Source organism: Salvelinus alpinus, chromosome 11 (genome assembly GCF_045679555.1).
Source record: "Salvelinus alpinus chromosome 11, SLU_Salpinus.1, whole genome shotgun sequence".
Lineage (NCBI taxonomy): Eukaryota > Metazoa > Chordata > Actinopteri > Salmoniformes > Salmonidae > Salvelinus > Salvelinus alpinus.
The window spans coordinates 61,964,039-61,989,329 of NC_092096.1; the positions used below are offsets into that span (position 1 = coordinate 61,964,039).

Consider the following 25,291-nt stretch of genomic DNA (forward strand, 5'->3'; position numbering starts at 1 on the left):
CCCTTCCTTCTCTCCCTTCTCTCCTTTCCACCTCTCCTTTCCTTATTTCCCTTCCCCTTCAATCTCTCCCTTCCTCCTCTCCTTTCCATCTTTCCCTTTCTTCTCTTCGACTTGAAGGCCATTTCTTTATGTCAGCCTGCATTCTCTCATGGTATCTTCTGACAACTACATCAAAGCTTGGCAGCTCCCAGACCTTCTATTCATGAGCTCAGGTACGATGCAAAGACAGGAAGGGAAAGTACCAATGGGACTTGAATTGATGGCAGCAGACACATCCAGCCGCTTTCTCCATTATCCACTCAAGAAACTTTCTGAGACATTAACTTTTTAATAGGTTGATTTGTTTTGCTGTTCTTGAACGTCAACGTGTAAAAAAAAACGGTAAATGTTAAATTTTTTACCATGACTTTCATGAGTTAAAAAATAAGAAAATATAAGCTACAGGCAAAACACACATATTTCTGTCTGTATTTTTGTTAAAGAAATTAACATTTTAACCAGCATGTTAGATAAAAGGAATAAATACCCGACTGCACTGGCGCTAAGAAATAATAACCCAATTTACATTTCAAATCAGTTCTCAAACAAAAGAACAACGCCAAAATAAGTTAACACAAACCAAATGAATATCTTCTTCATGCTCTCTCTGCCTCCCTCATTCTATCCCGTTGTCTCTCTCTGCCTCCCTCATTCTATCCCGTTGTCTCTCTCTGCCTCCCTCATTCTATCCTGTTGTCTCTCTCTGCCTCCCTCATTCTATCCTGTTGTCTCTCTCTGCCTCTCTCATTCTATCCCGTTGTCTCTCTCTGCCTCCCTCATTCTATCCTGTTGTCTCTCTCTGCCTCCCTCATTCTATCCCGTTGTCTCTCTCTGCCTCCCTCATTCTATCCTGTTGTCTCTCTCTGCCTCCCTCATTCTATCCCGTTGTCTCTCTCTGCCTCCCTCATTCTATCCCGTTGTCTCTCTCTGCCTCCCTCATTCTATCCCGTTGTCTCTCTGCCTCCCTCATTCTATCCTGTTGTCTCTCTCTGCCTCCCTCATTCTATCCCGTTGTCTCTCTCTGCCTCCCTCATTCTATCCCGTTGTCTCTCTCTGCCTCCCTCATTCTATCCCGTTGTCTCTCTGCCTCCCTCATTCTATCCCGTTGTCTCTCTCTGCCTCCCTCATTCTATCCCGTTGTCTCTCTCTGCCTCCCTCATTCTATCCCGTTGTCTCTCTCTGCCTCCCTCATTCTATCCCGTTGTCTCTCTCTGCCTCCCTCATTCTATCCCGTTGTCTCTCTCTGCCTCCCTCATTCTATCCCGTTGTCTCTCTCTGCCTCCCTCATTCTATCCCGTTGTCTCTCTCTGCCTCCCTCATTCTATCCTGTTGTCTCTCTCTGCCTCCCTCATTCTATCCCGTTGTCTCTCTCTGCCTCCCTCATTCTATCCCGTTGTCTCTCTCTGCCTCCCTCATTCTATCCTGTTGTCTCTCTCTGCCTCCCTCATTCTATCCCGTTGTCTCTCGCTCTGCCTCCCTCATTCTATCCTGTTGTCTCTCTCTGCCTCCCTCATTCTATCCTGTTGTCTCTCTCTGCCTCCCTCATTCTATCCCGTTGTCTCTCGCTCTGCCTCCCTCATTCTATCCTGTTGTCTCTCTCTGCCTCCCTCATTCTATCCTGTTGTCTCTCTCTGCCTCCCTCATTCTATCCCGTTGTCTCTCGCTCTGCCTCCCTCATTCTATCCCGTTGTTTCTCGCTCTGCCTCCCTCATTATATCCCGTTGTCTCTCTCTGCCTCCCTCATTCTATCCCGTTGTCTCTCTCTGCCTCCCTCATTCTATCCAGTTGTCTCTCGCTCTGCCTCCCTCATTCTATCCCGTTGTCTCTCTCTGCCTCCCTCATTCTATCCCGTTGTCTCTCGCTCTGCCTCCCTCATTCTATCCCATTGTCTCTCGCTCTGCCTCCCTCATTCTATCCCGTTGTCTCTCTCTGCATCCCTCATTCTATCCCGTTGTCTCTCTGCCTCCCTCATTCTATCCCATTGTCTCTCGCTCTGCCTCCCTCATTCTATCCCGTTATCTCTCTCTGCCTCCCTCATTCTATCCCGTTGTCTCTCGCTCTGCCTCCCTCATTCTATCCCGTTGTCTCTCTCTGCCTCCCTCATTCTATCCCGTTGTCTCTCGCTCTGCCTCCCTCATTCTATCCCGTTGTCTCTCTCTGCCTCCCTCATTCTATCCCCTTGTCTCTCTCTCTACCTCCCTCATTCTATCCCCTTGTCTCTCTCTGCCTCCCTCATTCTATTCCCTTTTCTCTCTCTCTACCTCCCTCATTCTATCCCGTTGTCTCTCTCTACCTCCCTCATTCTATCCCCTTGTCTCTCTCTCTGCCTCCCTCATTGTATCCCCTCGTCTCTCGCTCTGCCTCCCTCATTCTATCCCCTTGTCTCTCTCTCTCTGCCTCCCTCATTCTATCCCGTTGTCTCTCGCTCTGCCTCCCTCATTCTATCCCCTTGTCTCTCTCTCTGCCTCCCTCATTCTATCCCGTTGTTTCTCGCTCTGCCTCCCTCTGTCATTATATCCCCTCGTCTCTCTCTCTGCCTCCCTCCCTCATTGTATCCCCTTGTCTCTCTCTCTGCCTCCCTCCCTCATTCTACGCCCTTGTCTCTCTCTCTGCCTCCCTCCCTCATTCTATGCCCTTGTTTCTCTCTCTGCCTCCCTCCCTCATTCTACGCCCTTGTCTCTCTTTCTGCCTCCCTCCCTCATTCTACGCCCTTGTCTCTCTCTCTGCCTCCCTCCCTCATTCTATGCCCTTGTCTCTCTCTCTGCCTCCCTCCCTCATTCTACGCCCTTGTCTCTCTTTCTGCCTCCCTCCCTCATTCTACACCCTTGTCTCTCTCTCTGCCTCCCTCCCTCATTCTATTCCGTTGTCTCTCTCTCTGCCTCCCTCCCTCCCTCATTGTATCCCCTTGTCTCTCTCTGCCTCCCTCCCTCATTCTATCCCTTTGTCTCTCTCTGCCTCTCTCCATCATTCTATTCACTTGTCTCTCTCTCTGTCTCCCTCCCTCATTCTATCCCCTTGTCGCTCTCTCAGTCCCCCTTCCTTTCTCTTTTTCTTTCTCCCCCTCTCTTCTCTTCCTTGCTCTGTCTTTCTCTCTCGTTCTCATCGTTGCTCTGTCCCTCTCTCTCCTGTCTTTCTCGCTCGCCCATGCTCCGTCTCTCTCTCCCTCTATCTTTTTGAAAATGACAAATGTTTCCAGCAGTCACAGTGGCATGGCTTTGGTATTCCGCAATTTAGCCAAAAGCCAGGCTGTATCTGCTCTCAGCAACCACACACAGCAGCCAAGCCATCTAACACAGAGAAGAGATGGGGTGAAAGGGAGAAACGAAGGGATGGAGAAGTAGAAAAACTGATAGAGGTGAAGGAGGGAGAGAGGGAGTGGCGACTGTCAGACCAGTGTGTGTGTGTGTGTGTGTGTGTGTGTGTGTGTGTGTGTGTGTGTGTGTGTGTGTGTGTGTGTGTGTGTGTGTGTGTGTGTGTGTGTGTGTGTGTGTGTGTGTGTGTGTGTGTGTGTGTGTGTGTGTGCGCGTGCGTACGTGTGTATGAGATGGGAAAGAGATGGTCAATTCCACACACACATGCTGAAAAGATGTACATCACAACAACTTTGATCTTAATGACAGCCTAAATGCTGACTGACATGTACTTTAGATCTGCAAAACTGCCCACTTCAGCGACTGCACAGACTAGATGGAATTTCTATGCAGTAGCCACATCTTCAGGCCTTGAAACATCAAAAACACCTCCCAAGGGGCATTGCATCGCAGTGCTTAAGGCGTCAGTACAGATTTGGGTTCGATCCCAGGCTGTGTCATAACCGGCCGTGACTGGGATTCCCATAGGGCGGTGCACATTTGGCCCAGAATGGTTAAGGGAGGGTTTGGCCTGATTACTAGGCTGATTGCTGTCTAGTGACTCCTTGTGGCAGGCTGTGCGCCTGCAGGCTGAATTCGGTCGTCAGTTAAATGGTGTTTCTACCGACACATTGGTTCGGCTGGCGGGCGGGTGTTAAGGAGTGCGGTTTGACGGGTCATGTTTTGGAAGACGCATGACTCGACCTTCACCTCTCCGAGCCTGTTGGGGAGTTGCAGTGATGAGACAATATCGCAATTTGATATCACGAGAAAAAATAAGATCTGGTGAAGCTCAGCCCTGAACACCATATTTTGGGGGGTATAAATTACAGCCAGATTGCTCAAGATTGACTTTGAAATTTGAAGTTAGTCCATGTCCTGAGGACGTCAGGACATGCCTTCAAAACCGGCGACGAGGGGCAACAGTGAGAGCTATTACCATCAAGTAGGCTTGGGTTTATGCTAGGTTTTTGTGGACTGGGGTGGTGGATGGATGTATTCCCATGACTCTGTATCCGAAGGTTGTGTATTCAATCCCAGTGGTTGACACAATTTTTTTTTAAATTATCTTTAACCATTTGGAATCAATACCTAAACTTTATGTTTTAACCCTATCCAAAACCTTAACCCTTAACTTAAAAATGTCACGTTCGGACCACCTTCGATATTTGAAATGAAGCTAAGCATGAGGAGCAACCCAGGGTGTCAAAAACACTTAGAAATTTGACGTTTGGAGCAACTTTAAAATTTAACGTTTTAAGACTGCACACAGACTAACTCTAAATCGTTGACTTGATCTCCCAAATTACAAGGCATTTCATCATACTGTGTATATTGGAGGATCTCTGAGCCCCATCGATTATAAATGACCACCAGAAGCATATTAGCTATCTGAATATAATAATAGCCTACTGTCAAGAATAGTAGTAAAATTCAGGCTGGTTAGAAGAGAAATAACTACATGTAAACACTTCTGTTTGAAAATGCAAATTAACAAAGGCAAGCAAATGTCAGCGACACAGGCGGATGCATACAGGATGAAAAACAGAGAGAGAGGCAGAGATACAGAAAGGGCGCAGGGAGAGAGGGAGATAAGTGTTGAGAGAGAGCGAGAGAGAGAGAAAGACAGGGGTGGGGGTGAGAGAGACAGAGAGCAGAGATAGCCTGAAGAAGGAGAAGAGATATTAGCTGGGCAGAGGAAACACTGCAGGATGAACAGAGAGAGAGAGAGACCGAACGGAGAGAAGAGAAACAGAGAGACAAAGCGAACAGAGGAGAGGCAAAACACAGATAGATCAGGCGATGAGATGTGTCAGAGACAGGAGCGGGAGGCAGAGATTTTACAGTCAACAGACTTTGACATAATCTGGCAGGAAAGGAACAGATTCCAAAAGAAAATGCAGGCGAGGGCAAAGAGAAACAGAGGGGAAGAAATTACATTTGGGACATAGAGGAGAGAGAGAAGAGATGGAGAGATTGGGCAAGAGAGAGAGGGAAAAGGAAGGGGAAGTGTAGACATCTAGCTTAGTTTACCACATCCTGCAATGTCAAGGCATAAGTTTACTTATATCAGATATAGGCCATACATGAGCATGTGGGTCTGGGCAGGTGTGATATAATTGATGTTTGTTGTCATTTGTATGTTTTGTATTACTTTTTGAAAATAAAATCTCACAACAACAAAAAATATATAATCCATACATGCGTCGAAATAGTCTCGAACCTCACAAACAAGCAACGTCTCCTTTTGCAGTTGAACAATTAAGTTGAGCATTAAAAAGAGGGGGACTTTTCCAGAGAAAAGGCAGCAACAGCCTGTATCATGCATCTCCACCATGTTTCCATAGCACCCCCCTCCATAAAACAAAAGGATGAGGAACATCACTTCCATCTGTTTCAGTTCATTTATCTCACTCATCTCCGTCTGTGCCGAGAGAACAACAGCCTACATTCCCCACTACTGTACATTATCCACAATGTAGACATCACACACGGCCTACATTCCCCACTACTGTACATTATCCACAATGTAGACATCACATACGGCCTACATTCCCCACTACTGTACATTATCCACAATGTAGACATCACATACGGCCTACATTCCCCACTACTGTACATTATCCACAATGTAGACATCACACACGGCCTACATTCCCCACTACTGTACATTATCCACAATGTAGACATCACACACGGCCTACATTCCCCACTACTGTACATTATCCACAATGTAGACATCACACACGGCCTACATTCCCCACTACTGTACATTATCCACAATGTAGACATCACACACGGCCTACATTCCCCACTACTGTACATTATCCACAATGTAGACATCACACACGGCCTACATTCCCCACTACTGTACATTATCCACAATGTAGACATCACACACGGCCTACATTCCCCACTACTGTACATTATCCACAATGTAGACATCACACACGGCCTACATTCCCCACTACTGTACATTATCCACAATGTAGACATCACACACGGCCTACATTCCCCACTACTGTACATTATCCACAATGTAGACATCACACACGGCCTACATTCCCCACTACTGTACATTATCCACAATGTAGACATCACACACGGCCTACATTCCCCACTACTGTACATTATCCACAATGTAGACATCACATACGGCCTACATTCCCCACTACTGTACATTATCCACAATGTAGACATCACATACGGCCTACATTCCCCACTACTGTACATTATCCACAATGTAGACATCACACACGGCCTACATTCCCCACTACTGTACATTATCCACAATGTAGACATCACACACGGCCTACATTCCCCACTACTGTACATTATCCACAATGTAGACATCACACACGGCCTACATTCCCCACTACTGTACATTATCCACAATGTAGACATCACACACGGCCTACATTCCCCACTACTGTACATTATCCACAATGTAGACATCACACACGGCCTACATTCCCCACTACTGTACATTATCCACAATGTAGACATCACACACGGCCTACATTCCCCACTACTGTACATTATCCACAATGTAGACATCACACACGGCCTACATTCCCCACTACTGTACATTATCCACAATGTAGACATCACACACGGCCTACATTCCCCACTACTGTTCATTATCCACAATGTAGACATCACACACGGCCTACATTCCCCACTACTGTACATTATCCACAATGCAGACATCACATACGGCCTACATTCCCCACTACTGTACATTATCCACAATGTAGACATCACATACGGCCTACATTCCCCACTACTGTACATTATCCACAATGTAGACATCACATACGGCCTACATTCCCCACTACTGTACATTATCCACAATGTAGACATCACATACGGCCTACATTCCCCACTACTGTACATTATCCACAATGTAGACATCACACACGGCCTACATTCCCCACTACTGTACATTATCCACAATGTAGACATCACATACGGCCTACATTCCCCACTACTGTACATTATCCACAATGTAGACATCACATACGGCCTACATTCCCCACTACTGTACATTATCCACAATGTAGACATCACATACGACCTACTCCCAAAATGTGAGTCACTAGCTTCCACTCTACTCGGGAAACTTCCAAAGGTCAAAGACAAGATTGCATTAGAATAATACATAAACATTAGCATTGGGGGCTTGCTGCCTTTGCTCTGCTTTGAGGATGATGACAGTACACTATGTTAGCGAGTCAGCTAACTCATCTTTTACCTACAGTACAGTATGCTAAGGACTTAGCGCTTTTATCTACAGTACAGTATGCTAAGGAATTAGCGCTTTTACCTACAGTATATTATGCTAAGGCCTTTTCACCATACTGAACCAATCCCGAGCCAAACCGAACTGTATTGAGCTGGCCTGGTTATGCATTCACCATAGTTAATAATAATAATAATGTATTTTGTTTAACGCTTTTCATTACAGAAAATAATCTCAAAACACATAAAAAGCTAAATAAGCAAACAATACAATTAAATTGAGGTGGTAGAGATGGAGATTGAACGTCTCTATTTTTCTGGGAACGTGCTAAGAAGGAGCATTAGAAAAAAGGGTATTAGCTATTCAGCTAGCTCCTAATCTTACCTTCATTGCAGTACTTCCCCTTGTAGCGAGTGTGCGTGCAGTCACAGTGCACCTCGGCATACTGGATGGAGCAGAAACCTCCGTTGAGGCAGGGGTTCTGCTTGGTGCACAGGTACTCCATGTCACTCTGGATGCCCTGGCTGTTGAGCAGGGTGGGGGGCGTCTCTCCCACCTTCAGGTTGGAGATCAGGCCCAGGAACGGGGGCTCGTACTTCACCGTGCTGGAGGTGAGGGCTGAGAGGCGCACGTCGGGCGGGATGCCGCCCACGAAAAGGTCGCTGACCACCGCCATCTCCTTCCGCTTGGACTTGACCTCCGCCATCTTGGTCTCGCCGTCCACCATCAGCAGAGTCTCGCGGAAGTTGCGGGTGAGGAGCACCATGTGCCAGCGGTCGTCGTTGACCTGGGTTTCCATGTGTAATGTGGCGGGCTCGGCACAGTGGATGGCAAAGCGCAGCTGGAGGCGCCCTCCGGCGATCAGGAGCTCCATGAAGTCACAGTTGCCGCCGTCATCTAGATAGAGCACCAGAGCCTTGCTGATGTTGGTCTTGAGGCTGAAGCTCAGCTCGCCCACCGAGCCCGCCTCCCAGCGCCCGTAGCGGGCCCACTGGCCGGGTGCCCCGCCGAACTCCAGCGCCCGGGCCGTCACCAGCAGACTGAGGAACACCAAGGGCCCCATGGGCAAAGCGGAAAACCTCAATCTGCTCGTCATGGTTACAATCCCAATCCTAATAACCCTGCTATTGGTTCAAATTCTCCACACAGTGACGTAGCTCGGCCTAGACTAGCTGCAGTTGCTGTAGTTTAGTTTTTTTTGTTTGTTAAGTGTAAACAATAGATATTATGTCTGATTCTTGTTAGGCAGACTCCTCCTCTAGGCTGGGGGATACGTCAGAGAAGCAAAACCTTCACAGGACCCAATTCCAGATTCCAACCCTGCCCGACTCAGCAGTTTTTTTTGTTGCTTTACTTCTCGGCTGCTTTATCCTGACTCTCGTCTCCGTCTCTCCATTGGTTGGTACCTCTGGGACTCACTGGGAAAAACGAGGCCAGCGGACGGGTAGGGGGAATTACGATAATTGTATCACAGCGTTCCGTTCCCCAACTCAACTCCTAATTCCAAACAGAAATCCCAGCCCCTGGAATCCAGATATAGCTTTTTAGGAAACGTAAGTCAGTCTCTGTGGGCGTGTTTTATAGATGTCGTTTTTGGGAAAGGAGGGGGGGGAGAAGGGGAGGAAGAGAGAGCGCTGAGGAGGAGTGTGTCAGAGCAGTCTGGTGTCACGTGGACAGCAGTGTATGTTCATGGCGCCAATGGCGTTAAAGCCTTCCTCTCCTGAAGCCTCTGGTTGGTCCACCACAGCTTAGACTGGTCTGGGTCCCCTCATTGTCCCCACAGTCAGGGATCTGGAAGAAACAGACAGAGAAACCTCATTAGACCCTGGTACTTTGTGTAATGGATGTGGTCCTGTGAAATGCGTGATGAGGCACCTTGTAAGTAAGACTTGTGTTAGCTCCCCAAGCTAAAGCCCTAGGCTTTAGCTCATAGCGCCAATGCAGTCTTGTGTCTCAAGGGAGATCATGGTTTGAATACGGTAGTAGAAGTAGTAGCAATAATAGCACATGAAAAATAAGCATTGAAATTGTAAATGGAGTTCCTTTGGGGATCTGCTTTGTAGGGGACATATTTCCATTTGCCAGCTGGTCTCTCTTTTATCAAGTTCCCCCTGAGAGACGTGGACAACTTGACTGAATGTTCTATACATGAAATTCATTACTGGTGATTTCTCTGTTGGAAACCAAGACTAGAGTAAGAAATATGTAAATATGTCTGGTATGAAGTTCAACATTCATGTGCATGATTTACTCAAAGCCTACTGGGCGTATATCAACAGCCAGTCAAAATGCCTCACTCCATCCGTGTTGATTTACTCAGAGCCTACTGGGTGTATATCAACAGCAAATCAAGATGCCTTACTCCATACTTGTCTGCCAAGTACAATTGGTCCTAAACACAGTGCACAAAGCTCTATAATGCTTAAATCCATGACTTAACTATCAATAACTCAGCAATAAGGCCTTCAATAAATCACCCTCCAACCATTTTGTATGTAGGCTTTAGGGTCTCCACCTAACTGAACACGCGCACACGCACGCACGAACACACACAAGCAATCATATTAACTCTCATTTTCAGTGGGATGCCGTGGAGTCAATGGCTGCCAGGATAGCCACTATTGACCCTTGTCCCTGGCCTAATCCGTTCCCATTATTTCTGAAGTGAGATTTAATTTCCATCGCAGACAGTTCACAATTAAACCCCGCTGATCACACTCGCTCAGGCTGCCGTGCTTGACTGCCTGACTTCAGAATGACAACACTATCCATGTGAGAGAGAGAGAGAGAGAGAGAGAGAGAGAGAGAGAGAGAGAGAGAGAGAGAGAGAGAGAGAGAGAGAGAGAGAGAGAGAGAGAGAGAGAGAGAGAGACCCTGTAGAGTGACAGTGACTGAAAAAGAGAAAGAGAGCATATGAAAGAGAGAGGGAGATTGGGGCAAACATTTTCACGGTAATGTTGACATGTGCTGGTGAGGGAGCGTGTCAGGCCTTGAGGAGAGAGGGAGTGGGAGAAAGATGGAGAAAGGGAGAGAGAAAGCTAGAGAAAGGGAGAGAGAGATGTCTGGTTTGTTTTGGTCATGCTAGCTGCTTGTTTGCATAAGATCCTCTGCTCTCACACACGTTCCCATGAATGAATCCCTGCATAATAACATCCATAGAGGAAAGCATTATTGATATATGGACAGTACAGTGCAGATTATGGAGCTGGGACGTCTCATAAGAACCGCGAGAGAGAGACAGCTCAGGGCCTCTTAGGAAGGAGGAAGATGCATATCTGAAAATGCATATAGGCAATTCCACGCTAGCAGGAACAATAAGTAAATCAAATTTCCAGACTGGGCTCTCTGCTAATTCTGAGTTATGATACATTTTATGAAAATTGGACATTGGATTTATAGGGAACTCCCTCTGCTGGTGATTTGTTGAATGTGCAGTCCTAAAGGAGGCCTGTGATTGGTTAAAAACCTATAAAATGTACCAGAGAGCCCACTCTGTTTTCCAATAGTATATTGTAGTATATCCAATAGTATATTGTTCCAAACAATATATATAAAAAAAAAAAAGCAAAATCAAAAAGGGTAATTTTGAGATATTAATATTAATAATTTTTATGTGGAATATTAATAATTAACGTGAAAATGTGTATTTCAGAATATAGACATACTCCATAATTTAAAACACACTATTAGGAGTATAATGACAATGTGTTGTCTGTATCATGTACGGTTCACCGATCATTGGGTCTTACAGGAAGCAGGATTGTAAAGGTCTAAAAAGAGCCTACATTGGCCACGATTTTCCAAAAAAATGGTTTGTGATGCAAATGTAAAGAGCATGTCAAAAAGATTTCCTTACAATGAAGTTTCTATGTGAGAATTGCTAGAATAATCTGAGATACAAAATATATGTTCTGCTCCATCTGGCGTGGAACCAACTATATCTATTTAGGGTAAATGTTATTATCACTGGTAGAATCTGACCTGAAAAATTAAAACACGTTTCTACTGTAAACTCTGAGATTTTTTTTTTTTATATATAATTGACAGTGGACATTTTTTTTTTAATGAAGAGTTACACTGTATCTTTGTCCCAGATGTGTAACAAGAATTGGAATATTCCCTCGTTGTTGCATTGAATATTATCATAGATTTGTTTGTTGTCTGTAAATCGCTGGCATTTAGCAGAGGGAGCATCTCCTACTGCTTGTACTGTGTGTGTTTGTGCATGTGAGCAGCCTGGTCTAAGAGACTAGACGTAACATAGTAAACGTAAATCCGGGACACTCAAATTAGTATGATACGCTACGTTTGGTGTGGCTACATATGACAGATGGTAACTTAAGAAAGTAGAGTGTTTGGTTGGGGTGAATCGGTAGGCATATACAGCGAATGTCTAGCAACCCAAAGGTTGTGTGTTCAAATCTCATCACGGACAACTTTAGCATTTTACCTAATTAGCAACTTTTTAACTACTTACTACTTTTTAGCTACACTACACTTTTAGCTACACTACATGACAAAATGTATGTGGAACATCTCACTCCAAAATCATGGGCATTAATATTGAGTTGGTCCCCCCTTTGCTTCCATGTACAGTTGGTACTATGCATTGGGGCAGGTAGCGCTCTCCTAGCATCCGCCAAACCCATGTCGTCAGATGGTGAAGCGTGATTCATCACGCCAAAGAACACGTTTCCACTGCTCCAGAGTCCAATGGCGCTGAGCTTTACACCACTCCAGCCGACACTTGGCATTGTACATGGTGATCTCAGGCTTGTATCCGGCTCAGTAGTAAATGTTGTAACTTCAGCACTCGGAGGTCCTGTTCTGTGAGCTTGTGTGGCCTACCACTTCGTAAATGAGCCGTTTTTGCTCCTAGACGTTTCCACTTCACAATAACAGCACTTACAGTTGACCAGGGTAGCTCTAGCAGGGCAGAAATTAAACAAACCGACTTGTTGGAAAGGTGGCATCCTATGACGGTGCCACGTTGAAAGTCACTTCAGTAAGGCTATTCTACTGCCAATGTTTGTCTATGGAAATTGCAGAGCTGTGTGCACGATTCTATACACCTGTCAGCAATGGGTGTGGCTGAAATAGCTGAACCCACTAATTTGAAGGGGTGTTCACATACTTTTGTATATATTATTTATTTTGCATCTACTTAGCATGTTAGCAAACCCTTCCCCTAATCCTAACCTTAACCTAACTCCTAAATTTAACTCTAACCCTTAACCCTAACCCCTAACCCTAACCCCTGTTCTAGCCAAGGTTAGCCATCTAGTTAGAATTTGTAAAATATTGTAAGCTTAGCAAATTTGTTCAATATAATACAAATTGTAATTTGTAACATATCCGAAATGGATGAAGGACATTTACAAGTTAAAACCAACCACACGTAACCGAATATTTCACACTAAATAGAGTTCTCGGATTTACAGAATAATACGAAATGCTCTGAGACCAGGTTGATTTGAGAGAGAAAGAGATAAATATTGAAAGAGGGCAGGAGAGAGACATAAAACATCTCCCTCCATACAGTTTCCATGTCTTATGTTATGGGGGTGCCGTCCCTCTATACAACAGTGTCTGTCTTCCAATCAACGGCACTAAATGAGGCCTGATGTTTTGAGTTTTCTCTAAACACTTTTCTGACCACTATCATGACATCCATTTGGCTTCTCCTTTTACTGGAGAACCACGGGTTGATACTTTCTCACCCGCAGCCAAACCATCTCGCCCAAACTGAGACAGAGTGAGAGGCTACAGCAATCTACGCACGCCCCCATACCCCTGACCCCTTTTCTCAGCCAAGCGGCGCCTCGGCAACGAGATCCCCTACTGACGTGTGCAGGGTGGCGTGAGGCGACCTCTGACCCCATTACTTTCACATCATTGCATCGAAAGCCTCAACAGAGCTAGTGGAAAGAAGTCCATCCACTGGTGTTTTGTTTTTTTGTTTTTCCTCCTTCCAGCAGTGTTCATATCCTACAGACTCTTCCCTGTTGTGTGACTCGCTGTCTTTATTCTATCAAAGCTGTGTGTCTCTAGCTGAGTAGGGTGTTGGCTGAGTTGTTGTCTGTGGTTGTTGCTGTACTTATAGCAGTGGTTATGGTTGTGGTCTGGAAGGATACTATACTGCATGTTCACATCTCACTTGAGACACACACATATAGTCTACACAAAAACATGACAACCAAAACACATACGCTAAAATACACATCTCTCTCTGTCGTTCTCCCTCGTTCCCTCTCTCTTTCTCTCTCTCTCTCTCTCCCTCGTTCTCTCTCTCTCCCGCGTTCTCTCTCGTTGTCTCTCTTGTTTTCTCTCTATGACTATCTCTCTCGTTCTCTCTATAAATCTCTCTTTCTCTCTTGTTCTCGCTCTCTCTCTCGTTCTCTCTCTCTCATTATCTCACTCTCTCTCTCTCTTTTGTTCTCTCTCTCTCTCGTTCTCTCTTTCTCTCGTTCTCTGTCTCTCTTGTTCTCTCTCTCTCGTTCTCTCTCTTTTCTCTCTCTGACACACACACACACATGGCATAAATCTCTGCTCCTGAGAGGTGTGGCGGCGTCTCATCCGCCAGGTAGCTTGTTGCTGCTGTTGTTGCTGCTGTTGTTGCTGCTGCTGCTGCTGCTGTTGCTGAGCGCTAATTAACCACAGAGCCATGCTGAGACACTTTATATTCCTCAGGTTGAAAAGAGAAAGGGAGGGGAGGAAGAGAGAAGGGGAGAGAGAGGAGGGGGAGAGAGGGAGGGAGGGAGGAGGGAGGGGGGAGAGAGATGGAAAGGAAAGAGGGAGAGAGTGGGGGGAGGGAAGGAGAGAAATAAAATGAACAGTGAGAGGGGGAGGAGTGAACCAAACGGTGAATTATGCCAAAACTGAGCACACAGACGCCATATGGGGATTATGATTGAAAAGCAAACGGTCTATGGCAGTACCTCACAGTACCTCACAGTACCGCACAGTACAGAGCCAAACGAGGCCTTTTGACTCCTAGCTGCTCCTCTTTGGATCAGGCGACTGGCACTTTGATCAGTCATGTTAGCCCCTTTTGACTCCTAGCTGCTCCTCTTTGGATCAGGCGACTGGCACTTTGATCAGTCATGTTAGCCCGTATTGACTCCACTAGCTGCTCCAAAAAAAAACGAAATGAACTGATCAGGGATTTATCCTGTCATTACCGTTAGTGAAGCGGCTTTAACACAGCACGGAGACGCTCATCCCCCTTTACGGAGAAGGATTTATTTTTGGTACGGAAATATTATATATCTTTCATAGGGAGTACCTTGGCCTGTGGGAGAGAAACTTAACCTTTTGTTGCACATTTTTGTTGGATTGTGTGTGTGTGTGTGTGTGTGTGTGTGTGTGTGTGTGTGTGTGTGTGTGTGTGTGTGTGTGTGTGTGTGTGTGTGTGTGTGTGTGTGTGTGTGTGTGTGTGTGTGTGTGTGTGTGTGTGTGTGTGTGTGTGTGTGTGTATAGAGAAAAGTCTTTCAGCTCATCAATACCCAGCACATACTGTCTGGATGCTTTGTTACTGTACATTCCCATTCTTTCCCAGGGCTCCACTAGTCTAGGATCATCACAGCCTTCCCCCTCCTTCCTCCTCCCTCTCTATCAGTCAATCAATCAATCAAATGTATTCATAAAGCCATTTTTACATCAGCTGATGTCACAAAGTGCTATACAGAAACCCATTATAAAACCATAAACAGCAAGCAATGTAGATGTAGAAGCACCCACCACAGACTAGCCCCTCCCTCCTCCTCCCCCTCCCCCTCTCTCACCCACCAGACTAGCCCCTCCCTCCTCCTCCCCTCTCTTACCCACCACAGACTAGCCCCTCCCTCCTCCTCCCCTCTCTCTCACCCACCAGACTAGCCCCTCCCTCCTCCTCCCCTCTCTGACCCACCACAGACTAGCCCCTCCCTCCTCCTACCCTCTCTCTCACCCACCAGACTAGCCCCTCCCTCCTCCTCCCCTCTCTTACCCACCACAGACTAGCCCCTCCCTCCTCCTCCCCTCTCTTACCCACCACAGACTAGCCCCTCCCTCCTCCTCCCCCTCTCTCACCCACCAGACTAGCCCCTCCATCCTCCTCCCCTTCCCCCTCTCTCACCCACCAGACTAGCCCCTCCATCCTCCTCCCCTTCCCCCTCTCTCACCCACCAGACTAGCCCCTCCCTCCTCCTCCCCTCTCTTACCCACCACAGACTAGCCTCTCCCTCCTCCTCCCCTCTCTCTCACCCACCACAGACTAGTCCCTCCCTCCTCCTCCCCTCTCTTACCCACCAAAGACTAGCCCCTCCCTCCTCCTCCCCCCTCTCTTACCCACCTGACTAGCCCCTCCCTCCACCCCCCCTCTCACCCACCACAGACTAGCCCCTCCCTCCTCCCCCTCTCTCACCCACCTGACTAGCCCCTCCCTCCCCCTCCCCTCTCACCCACCAGACTAGCCCCTCCCTCCTCCTCCCCTCTCTTACCCACCACAGACTAGCCTCTCCCTCCTCCTCCCCTCTCTCTCACCCACCACAGACTAGCCCCTCCCTCCTCCTCCCCCTCTTTCACCCACCTGACTAGCCCCTCCCTCCTCCTCCCCCTCTCTCACCCACCACAGACTAGCCGCTCCCTACTCCCCCCTCTCTTACCCACCACAGACTAGCCCCTCCCTCCTCCTCCACCTCTCTCACCCACCACAGACTAGCCCCTCCCTCCCCCCCCCCCTCTTTTACCCACCACAGACTAGCCCCTCCCTCCCCCCGCCCCCTCTTTTACCCACCACAGACTAGCCCCTCCCTCCCCCCCCCTCTTTTACCCACCACAGACTAGCCCCTCCCTCCCCCCCCCTCTTTTACCCACCACAGACTAGCCCCTCCCTCCTCCCCCACCTCTTTTACCCACCACAGACTAGCCCCTCCCTCCTCCTCCACCTCTTTTACCCACCACAGACTAGCCCCTCCCTCCTCCTCCACCTCTTTTACCCACCACAGACTAGCCCCTCCCTCCTCCTCCACCTCTTTTACCCACCACAGACTAGCCCCTCCCTCCTCCTCCACCTCTTTTACCCACCACAGACTAGCCCCTCCCTCCTCCTCGTTCCAAGGAAACATCTAAAAGGAACTGACACCTAGTGGTATGGGACAATAGCCTTGTGTCTATTTTTGAGGTGAAACACCGCTCTACAGACAAAGAAGGCCAGCAACACAGTCAGATGCAGGCAGACAGTCATTCTGCACTGCATAATAGGATAATTCCTAGCTACAATGCTGTGTATATTGTCATTCATTGCAGAGCAAGGAGACATGAGCTATACCAATCTTTGGATGAAACACAAACTACTGCATATTGTAGTAATGTCTTGTAGTTATTTAAGGGTGATTTCATGAATTTTGACTTAGTTGTTTTGCCGCAAAAAATGCATAACTCATGACAACTGTATGCAATTACCAATACAAATATTTAGTCAGTTTTGTTTATCAGATGGAAGTTAAAAACATGAATAAACATTCCTCTGAGTGTCTAACTACCCAGACACCACCACGTATACGATGGAGAACGGATAACAAGCTGTCAACATGTGCTCATGACATTCCTCAGCACCTTGAGACCTTTCAGGCATAAGACGTGACGACGCCCCCGGGGGGGCATCAATTCCATTTCCCCTGGACGCAATAAAACGTCAGCCACACAGCCACACACGTCAGCCACGTCAGCCACACAGCCACACACATCAGCCACGTCAGCCACACAGCCACACACGTCAGCCACGTCAGCCACACACGTCAGCCACGTCAGCCACACACGTCAGCCACGTCAGCCATGTCAGCCACACACGTCAGCCACACACGTCAGCCACGTCAGCCACGTCAGCCACACACGTCAGCCACGTCAGCCACACAGCCACACACGTCATCCACGTCAGCCACACACGTCAGCCACGTCAGCCACGTCAGCCACACACGTCAGCCACGTCAGCCACACACGTCAGCCACGTCAGCCATGTCAGCCACACACGTCAGCCACACAGCCACACCGCCACACAACGTCAGCCACACAGCCAGACAGGCAGCCAGACAGGGAGCCAGCCACACAGCCAGACAGGCATCCAGACAGGCATCCAGACAGGCAGCCAGACAGGCAGCCAGACAGGCAGACAGACAGGCAGCCAGACAGGCAGGATGTGGGGGAGAAAGAGAGAAGAGAAGTGCGCTCCATCTCAAGGAAACATAAGCACCCTCATTACTTTTTCATGAGCCAGGCGGCAATTAGAATGAAGAGATTGAGAGATTGAGGGGAGAGAGAAATGAACACACACACACACACACACACACACACACACACACACACACACACACACACACACACACACACAGAGAGAGAGACAAACACAAACGAATGCACATACACACATATAAACGCACACAAGCAGGCACCCACCCACACACACAGAGACAAACACAAACGAACGAACACACACACACACACACACAAACACAAGCAGGCGCCCACACACACACTTTAGGAAGTGTAGCTACCAGTTGCTGGCAGAATCGTGTGTGTGCGTGTGTGTGTCTGTGTCTGCCAAATTCATTTTGACAGATGTTTAGGGCTTTGCAAGCATTGAGGTCTAAATACCGCTGTGTGGGTTCATTACAAACCTGTCAAATAATATTCCCCAGTAAGTCCTATTGTGGGGTTCTTAATGTGGTAATTTCAAAATCAAATTCCATTTTCATAACTTATTATGATTATGGAATGCAAATATGAAATAACGGTCATTTTAATGTTAAGGTTCATTCCCAATTCGAGTTAGCAGCACTACACTGTCCTGAAAAAAGCCTTAGTTCGAGTGAGGATAAATACACACCTAAAACGCCCACACACCACAATAGAGAGAGAGAGAGAGAGAGAGAGAGAGAGAGAGAGAGAGAGAGAGAGAGAGAGAGAGAGAGAGAGAGAGAGAGAGAGAGGGAGAGCTAGCGAGAGGGAGAGAAAGAGAGAAGCAATTCAGATTAAATTGGCTGCCGTAAATGACACTCGATTACCATCTTAAATATACTGTCAAAAAGCAATTTGCGTCGCACATGCCAGAGGCCTGAAATTTGCACCTTATTAAGAGGCCTGGGCTATCATTTAGGATCTTGTTTCCCCTTCCTACCTCCCATTTACCCACAAACCTCCTCTCTAACTTTGCACCTGGTTTACGGCGGCCATTTTAGCCCGGTGTGATTGTGGGGGATAAAGGGAGGGAAAAGGGGGGAAAAGGGGGGAAAGGAAAAAGAAAGGCCTGTATTCTGAGTAATAATGAATGCAGGAAGGACTTAATCAGGGTAGTTTAGGATGGATTCATCTGTTAATTGTCCTTTTTTCCAATCTTCCACAATGCAATCTCACAGGAGGCTATGTCAAAATGAGGAAGTAACAGCAGCCTAACAGCTTGCAGGTTATACTTGAAATTGATGAGGGAGCTTTACAATTATCAATGTCTTAGACCAACTAAAACCACAAAAAAAATGCAATAAGTTCATATGGGGAAAAATGAAGATGATTGGTAAACCAATTCAGTCTTTCGTTTGTTTGGTTCTTTTTCCTCGGGTGCCATAAAAGCAACATTAGCAATAGCAACAAACCTCCTTCCACTGACACCTAAAATATGGCCAGGCTCTTGAGCCTTTATTGGCTTATAAACCTTGTTACTTGGGACTAAGAAGGTGTTATTCACATCAGCTCTTACCACAGCACCACACCGCTACCCCACGTTAACCAAACAAATCGGCATTTCTGTCACCGTTCCTTAGTTTGTGAAAACATCCTGAGGTGCCAAACACATCGGATAAATGGCGTGTGAATCCCAAATGGTACCCTATTCCCTATGTAGTGCACTACTTTAGACCAGAGCCCTATTCCCTATGTAGTGCACTACTTTAGATCAGAGCCCTATTCCCTATTTAGTGCACTACTTTAGATCAGAGCCCTATTCCCTATTTAGTGCACTACTTTAGATCAGAGCCCTATTCCCTATTTAGTGCACTACTTTTGACCAAAAGTAGAGTTTTATATACAGAGTAGGGTGCCATTTGGGCCTCATCTTACTGTATCATAAATAGCACATAGGAGACCACGAGGATCTATCTGAGGCACAGAAGTAATAAACCCACGTAATATTGTTCTTGCCATTACGGGTTTGCAATTTCCAACAATGTTCGGGATCGAAAATATGATTAATGATTACTGGGGAAAAAGGCAGTAGGGCATAGATATCGTAGGTGAGCAATACGTTTAATTTTGCAGACCTTATAACGCTCGCAACACTCATTACCGTCGTCATTACCGTCGTCTCGTTTCGCCCGGCGCACTTCCTATGGTGAATTATTGATCTCCACAATATGGTCACGAGCACTGTCATACAAAACACCTCTCACCCTCCTCTCCCCCCTCCATCTCTCTCTCCCACCTCCATCTCTCTCTCCTATCCTCCACCCTCCATCTCTCTCTCCTATCCTCCCTCCAACTCTCTCTCCTATCCTCCCTCCAACTATCTCTCCTATCCTCCACCCTCCATCTCTCTCCTATCCTCCCTCCAACTATCTCTCCTATCCTCCACCCTCCATCTCTCTCCTATCCTCCCTCCATTTCTCTCTCGTATCCTCTACCCTCCATCTCTCTCTCCTATCCTCCACCCTCCATCTCTCTCTCCTATCCTCCACCCTCCATCTCTCTCTCCTATCCTCCCTCCAACTCTCTCTCATATCCTCCACCCTCCATCTCTCTCCTATCCTCCCTCCATCTCTCTCTCGTATCCTCCACCCTCCATCTCTCTTCTATCCTCCCTCCAACTCTCTCTCCTATCCTCCACCCTCCATCTCTCTCCTATCCTCCCTCCATCTCTCTCTCATATCCTCCTCCCTCCATCTCTCTCCTATCCTCCCTCCATCTCTCTCTCGTATCCTCCACCCTCCATCTCTCTCCTATCCTCCATCTCTCTCCTATCCTCCCTCCAACTCTCTCTCCTATCCTCCACCCTCCATCTCTCTCCTATCCTCCCTCCAAACTCTCTCTCCTATCCTCCACCCTCCATCTCTCTCCTATCCTCCCTCCATCTCTCTCTCATATCCTCCTCCCTCCATCTCTCTCCTATCCTCCCTCCATCTCTCTCTCGTATCCTCCACCCTCCATCTCTCTCCTATCCTCCATCTCTCTCCTATCCTCCCTCCAACTCTCTCTCCTATCCTCCTCCCTCCATCTCTCTCCTATCCTCCCTCCATCTCTCTCTCGTATCCTCCACCCTCCATCTCTCTCCTATCCTCCATCTCTCTCCTATCCTCCCTCCAACTCTCTCTCCTATCCTCCCTCCCTCCATCTCTCTCTCCTCTCCTCCCTCCATCTCTCTCTCTCCTCCCTCCATCTCTCTCTATCCTATCCTCCCTCCATCTGTCTCTCGTATCCTCCACCCTCCATCTCTCTCTCCTATCCTCCACCCTCCATCTCTCTCTCCTATCCTCCACCCTCCATCTCTCTCTCCTATCCTCCCTCCAACTCTCTCTCATATCCTCCACCCTCCATCTCTCTCTCCTATCCTCCCTCCAACTCTCTCTCCTATCCTCCACCCTCCATCTCTCTCGTATCCTCCCTCCAACTATCTCTCCTATCCTCCACCCTCCATCTCTCTCCTATCCTCCCTCCAACTATCTCTCCTATCCTCCACCCTCCATCTCTCTCCTATCCTCCCTCCATTTCTCTCTCGTATCCTCTACCCTCCATCTCTCTCTCCTATCCTCCACCCTCCATCTCTCTCTCCTATCCTCCACCCTCCATCTCTCTCTCCTATCCTCCCTCCAACTCTCTCTCATATCCTCCACCCTCCATCTCTCTCCTATCCTCCCTCCAACTCTCTCTCCTATCCTCCACCCTCCATCTCTCTCCTATCCTCCCTCCATCTCTCTCTCATATCCTCCTCCCTCCATCTCTCTCTCTATCCTCCCTCCATCTCTCTCTCGTATCCTCCACCCTCCATCTCTCTCCTATCCTCCATCTCTCTCCTATCCTCCCTCCAACTCTCTCTCCTATCCTCCACCCTCCATCTCTCTCATATCCTCCCTCCAACTCTCTCTCCTATCCTCCACCCTCCATCTCTCTCCCTATCCACCCTCCATCTCTCTCTCCTATCCACCACCCTCCATCTCTCTCCTATCCTCCCTCCATCTCTCTCTCGTATCCTCCACCCTCCATCTCTCTCCTATCCTCCACCCTCCATCTCTCTCCTATCCTCCTCCCTCCATCTCTCTCCTATCCTCCCTCCATCTCTCTCTCGTATCCACCCTCCATGTCTCTCTCTTCTCCTCCCTCCATCTTTCTCTACTCTCCACCCTCCATCTTTCTCTCCTATCCTCCAGTATATCTATCGCTGGTATCCTCTACCCTCCATCTCTCTCTCCTCTCCACCCTCCATCTCTCTCTCCTCTCCACCCTCCATCTCTCTCTCCTATCCTCCACTCCATCTCTCTCCTATCCTCCACCCTCCCTCTCCTCTCCTTCCTCCATCTCTCTCATCTCCTCAACTTCATCTCTCTCATCTCCTCCCTTCATCTCTCTCTTAACTCCTCCCTCCATCTCTCTCTCCTCTCCTCCCTCCATCTCTCTCTCTCCTCCCTCCATCTCTCTCTATCCTATCCTCCCTCCATCTGTCTCTCGTATCCTCCACCCTCCATCTCTCTCTCCTATCCTCCACCCTCCATCTCTCTCTCTCCTATCCTCCCTCCAACTCTCTCTCATATCCTCCACCCTCCATCTCTCTCCTATACTCCCTCCAACACTCTCTCCTATCCTCCACCCTCCATCTCTATCCTATCCTCCCTCCATCTCTCTCTCGTATCCTCCACCCTCCATCTCTCTCCTATCCTCCCTCCAACTCTCTCTCCTATCCTCCACCCTCCTTCTCTCTCCAATCCTCCCTCCATCTCTCTCTCCTATCCTCCTCCCTCCATCTCTCTCCTATCCTCCCTCCATCTCTCTCTCGTATCCTCCACCCTCCATCTCTCTCCTATCCTCCATCTCTTTCCTATCATCCCTCCAACTCTCTCTCCTATCCTCCACCCTCCATCTTCTCTCCTATCCTCCCTCCATCTCTCTCTCGTATCCTCCACCCTCCATCTCTCTCCCTATCCTCCCTCCAACTCTCTCTCCTATCCTCCTCCCTCCATCTCTCTCCTATCCTCCACTCCATCTCTCTCTCCTATCCTCCACCCTCCATCTCTCTCCTATCCTCCACTCCATCTCTCTCTCGTATCCTCCACCCTCCATCTCTCTCCTAACTCCTCCCTCCAACTCTCTCTCCTATCCTCCATCCCTCCATCTCTCTCTCCTATCCTCCCTCCATCTCTCTCTCATATCCTCCTCCCTCTCATCTCTCTCCTATCCTCCCTCCATCTCTCTCTCGTATCCTCCACCCTCCATCTCTCTCTCCTATCCTCCACCCTCCATCTCTCTCTATCCTCCCTCCAACTCTCTCTCCTATCCTCCACCCTCCATCTCTCTCCTATCCTCCCTCCAACTCTCTCTCCTATCCTCCACCCTCCATCTCTCTCCTATCCTCCCTCCATCTCTCTCTCATATCCTCCTCCCTCCATCTCTCTCCTATCCTCCCTCCATCTCTCTCTCGTATCCTCCACCCTCCATCTCTCTCCTATCCTCCATCTCTCTCCTATCCTCCCTCCATCTCTCTCTCCTATCCTCCTCCCTCCATCTCTCTCCTATCCTCCCTCCATCTCTCTCTCGTATCCTCCACCCTCCATCTCTCTCCTATCCTCCATCTCTCTCCTATCATCCCTCCAACTCTCTCTCCTATCCTCCACCCTCCATCTCTCTCCTATCCTCCCTCCATCTCTCTCTCGTATCCTCCACCCTCCATCTCTCTCCTATCCTCCCTCCAACTCTCTCTCCTATCCTCCTCCCTCCATCTCTCTCCTATCCTCCCTCCATCTCTCTCTCCTATCCTCCACCCTCCATCTCTCTCCTATCCTCCCTCCATCTCTCTCTCGTATCCTCCACCCTCCATCTCTCTCCTATCCTCCCTCCAACTCTCTCTCCTATCCTCCACCCTCCATCTCTCTCCTATCCTCCCTCCATCTCTCTCTCATATCCTCCTCCCTCCATCTCTCTCCTATCCTCCCTCCATCTCTCTCTCGTATCCTCCACCCTCCATCTCTCTCCTATCCTCCATCTCTCTCCTATCCTCCCTCCAACTCTCTCTCCTATCCTCCACCCTCCATCTCTCTCCTATCCTCCCTCCAACTCTCTCTCCTATCCTCCACCCTCCATCTCTCTCCTATCCTCCCTCCATCTCTCTCTCATATCCTCCTCCCTCCATCTCTCTCCTATCCTCCCTCCATCTCTCTCTCGTATCCTCCACCCTCCATCTCTCTCCTATCCTCCATCTCTCTCCTATCCTCCCTCCAACTCTCTCTCCTATCCTCCACCCTCCATCTCTCTCCTATCCTCCCTCCAACTCTCTCTCCTATCCTCCACCCTCCATCTCTCTCCTATCCACCCTCCATCTCTCTCTCCTATCCACCACCCTCCATCTCTCTCCTATCCTCCCTCCATCTCTCTCTCGTATCCTCCACCCTCCATCTCTCTCCTATCCTCCACCCTCCATCTCTCTCCTATCCTCCTCCCTCCATCTCTCTCTCGTATCCACCCTCCATGTCTCTCTCTTCTCCTCCCTCCATCTTTCTCTCCTCTCCACCCTCCATCTTTCTCTCCTATCCTCCAGTATATCTATCGCTGGTATCCTCTACCCTCCATCTCTCTCTCCTCTCCACCCTCCATCTCTCTCCTCTCCACCCTCCATCTCTCTCTCCTATCCTCCACTCCATCTCTCTCCTATCCTCCACCCTCCCTCTCCTCTCCTTCCTCCATCTCTCTCATCTCCTCAACTTCATCTCTCTCATCTCCTCCCTTCATCTCTCTCTTATCTCCTCCCTCCATCTCTCTCTCCTATCCTCCCTCCCTCCATCTCTCTCTCCTCTCCTCCCTCCATCTCTCTCTCTCCTCCCTCCATCTCTCTCTATCCTATCCTCCCTCCATCTGTCTCTCGTATCCTCCACCCTCCATCTCTCTCTCCTATCCTCCACCCTCCATCTCTCTCTCCTATCCTCCACCCTCCATCTCTCTCTCCTATCCTCCCTCCAACTCTCTCTCATATCCTCCACCCTCCATCTCTCTCCTATCCTCCCTCCAACTCTCTCTCCTATCCTCCACCCTCCATCTCTATCCTATCCTCCCTCCATCTCTCTCTCGTATCCTCCACCCTCCATCTCTCTCCTATCCTCCCTCTAACTCTCTCTCCTATCCTCCACCCTCCATCTCTATCCTATCCTCCCTCCATCTCTCTCTCGTATCCGCCACCCTCCATCTCTCTCCTATCCTCCCTCCAACTCTCTCTCCTATCCTCCACCCTCCATCTCTCTCCTATCCTCCCTCCATCTCTCTCTCCTATCCTCCTCCCTCCATCTCTCTCCTATCCTCCCTCCATCTCTCTCTCGTATCCTCCACCCTCCATCTCTCTCCTATCCTCCATCTCTCTCCTATCCTCCCTCCAACTCTCTCTCCTATCCTCCACCCTCCATCTCTCTCCTATCCTCCCTCCATCTCTCTCTCGTAT

General features: G+C 48.5%; 1 protein-coding gene across 15 annotated transcripts in view; it reads right to left on the reverse strand.

Annotated features, from left to right (window-relative positions):
* LOC139534958 (neurexin-2-like) overlaps window positions 1-25,291 on the reverse strand; it is a 1,135,712-nt gene that overhangs the window by 965,429 nt on the left and 144,992 nt on the right. For all 15 annotated transcript variants that reach the window (XM_071334534.1, XM_071334530.1, XM_071334533.1 and 12 more), the window contains exon 2: window positions 8,017-9,423. In XM_071334534.1, the coding sequence (XP_071190635.1) occupies window positions 8,017-8,728 (712 nt within the window). In that variant the 5' untranslated portion in view covers window positions 8,729-9,423. The remainder of the gene's footprint in view (window positions 1-8,016; window positions 9,424-25,291) is intronic.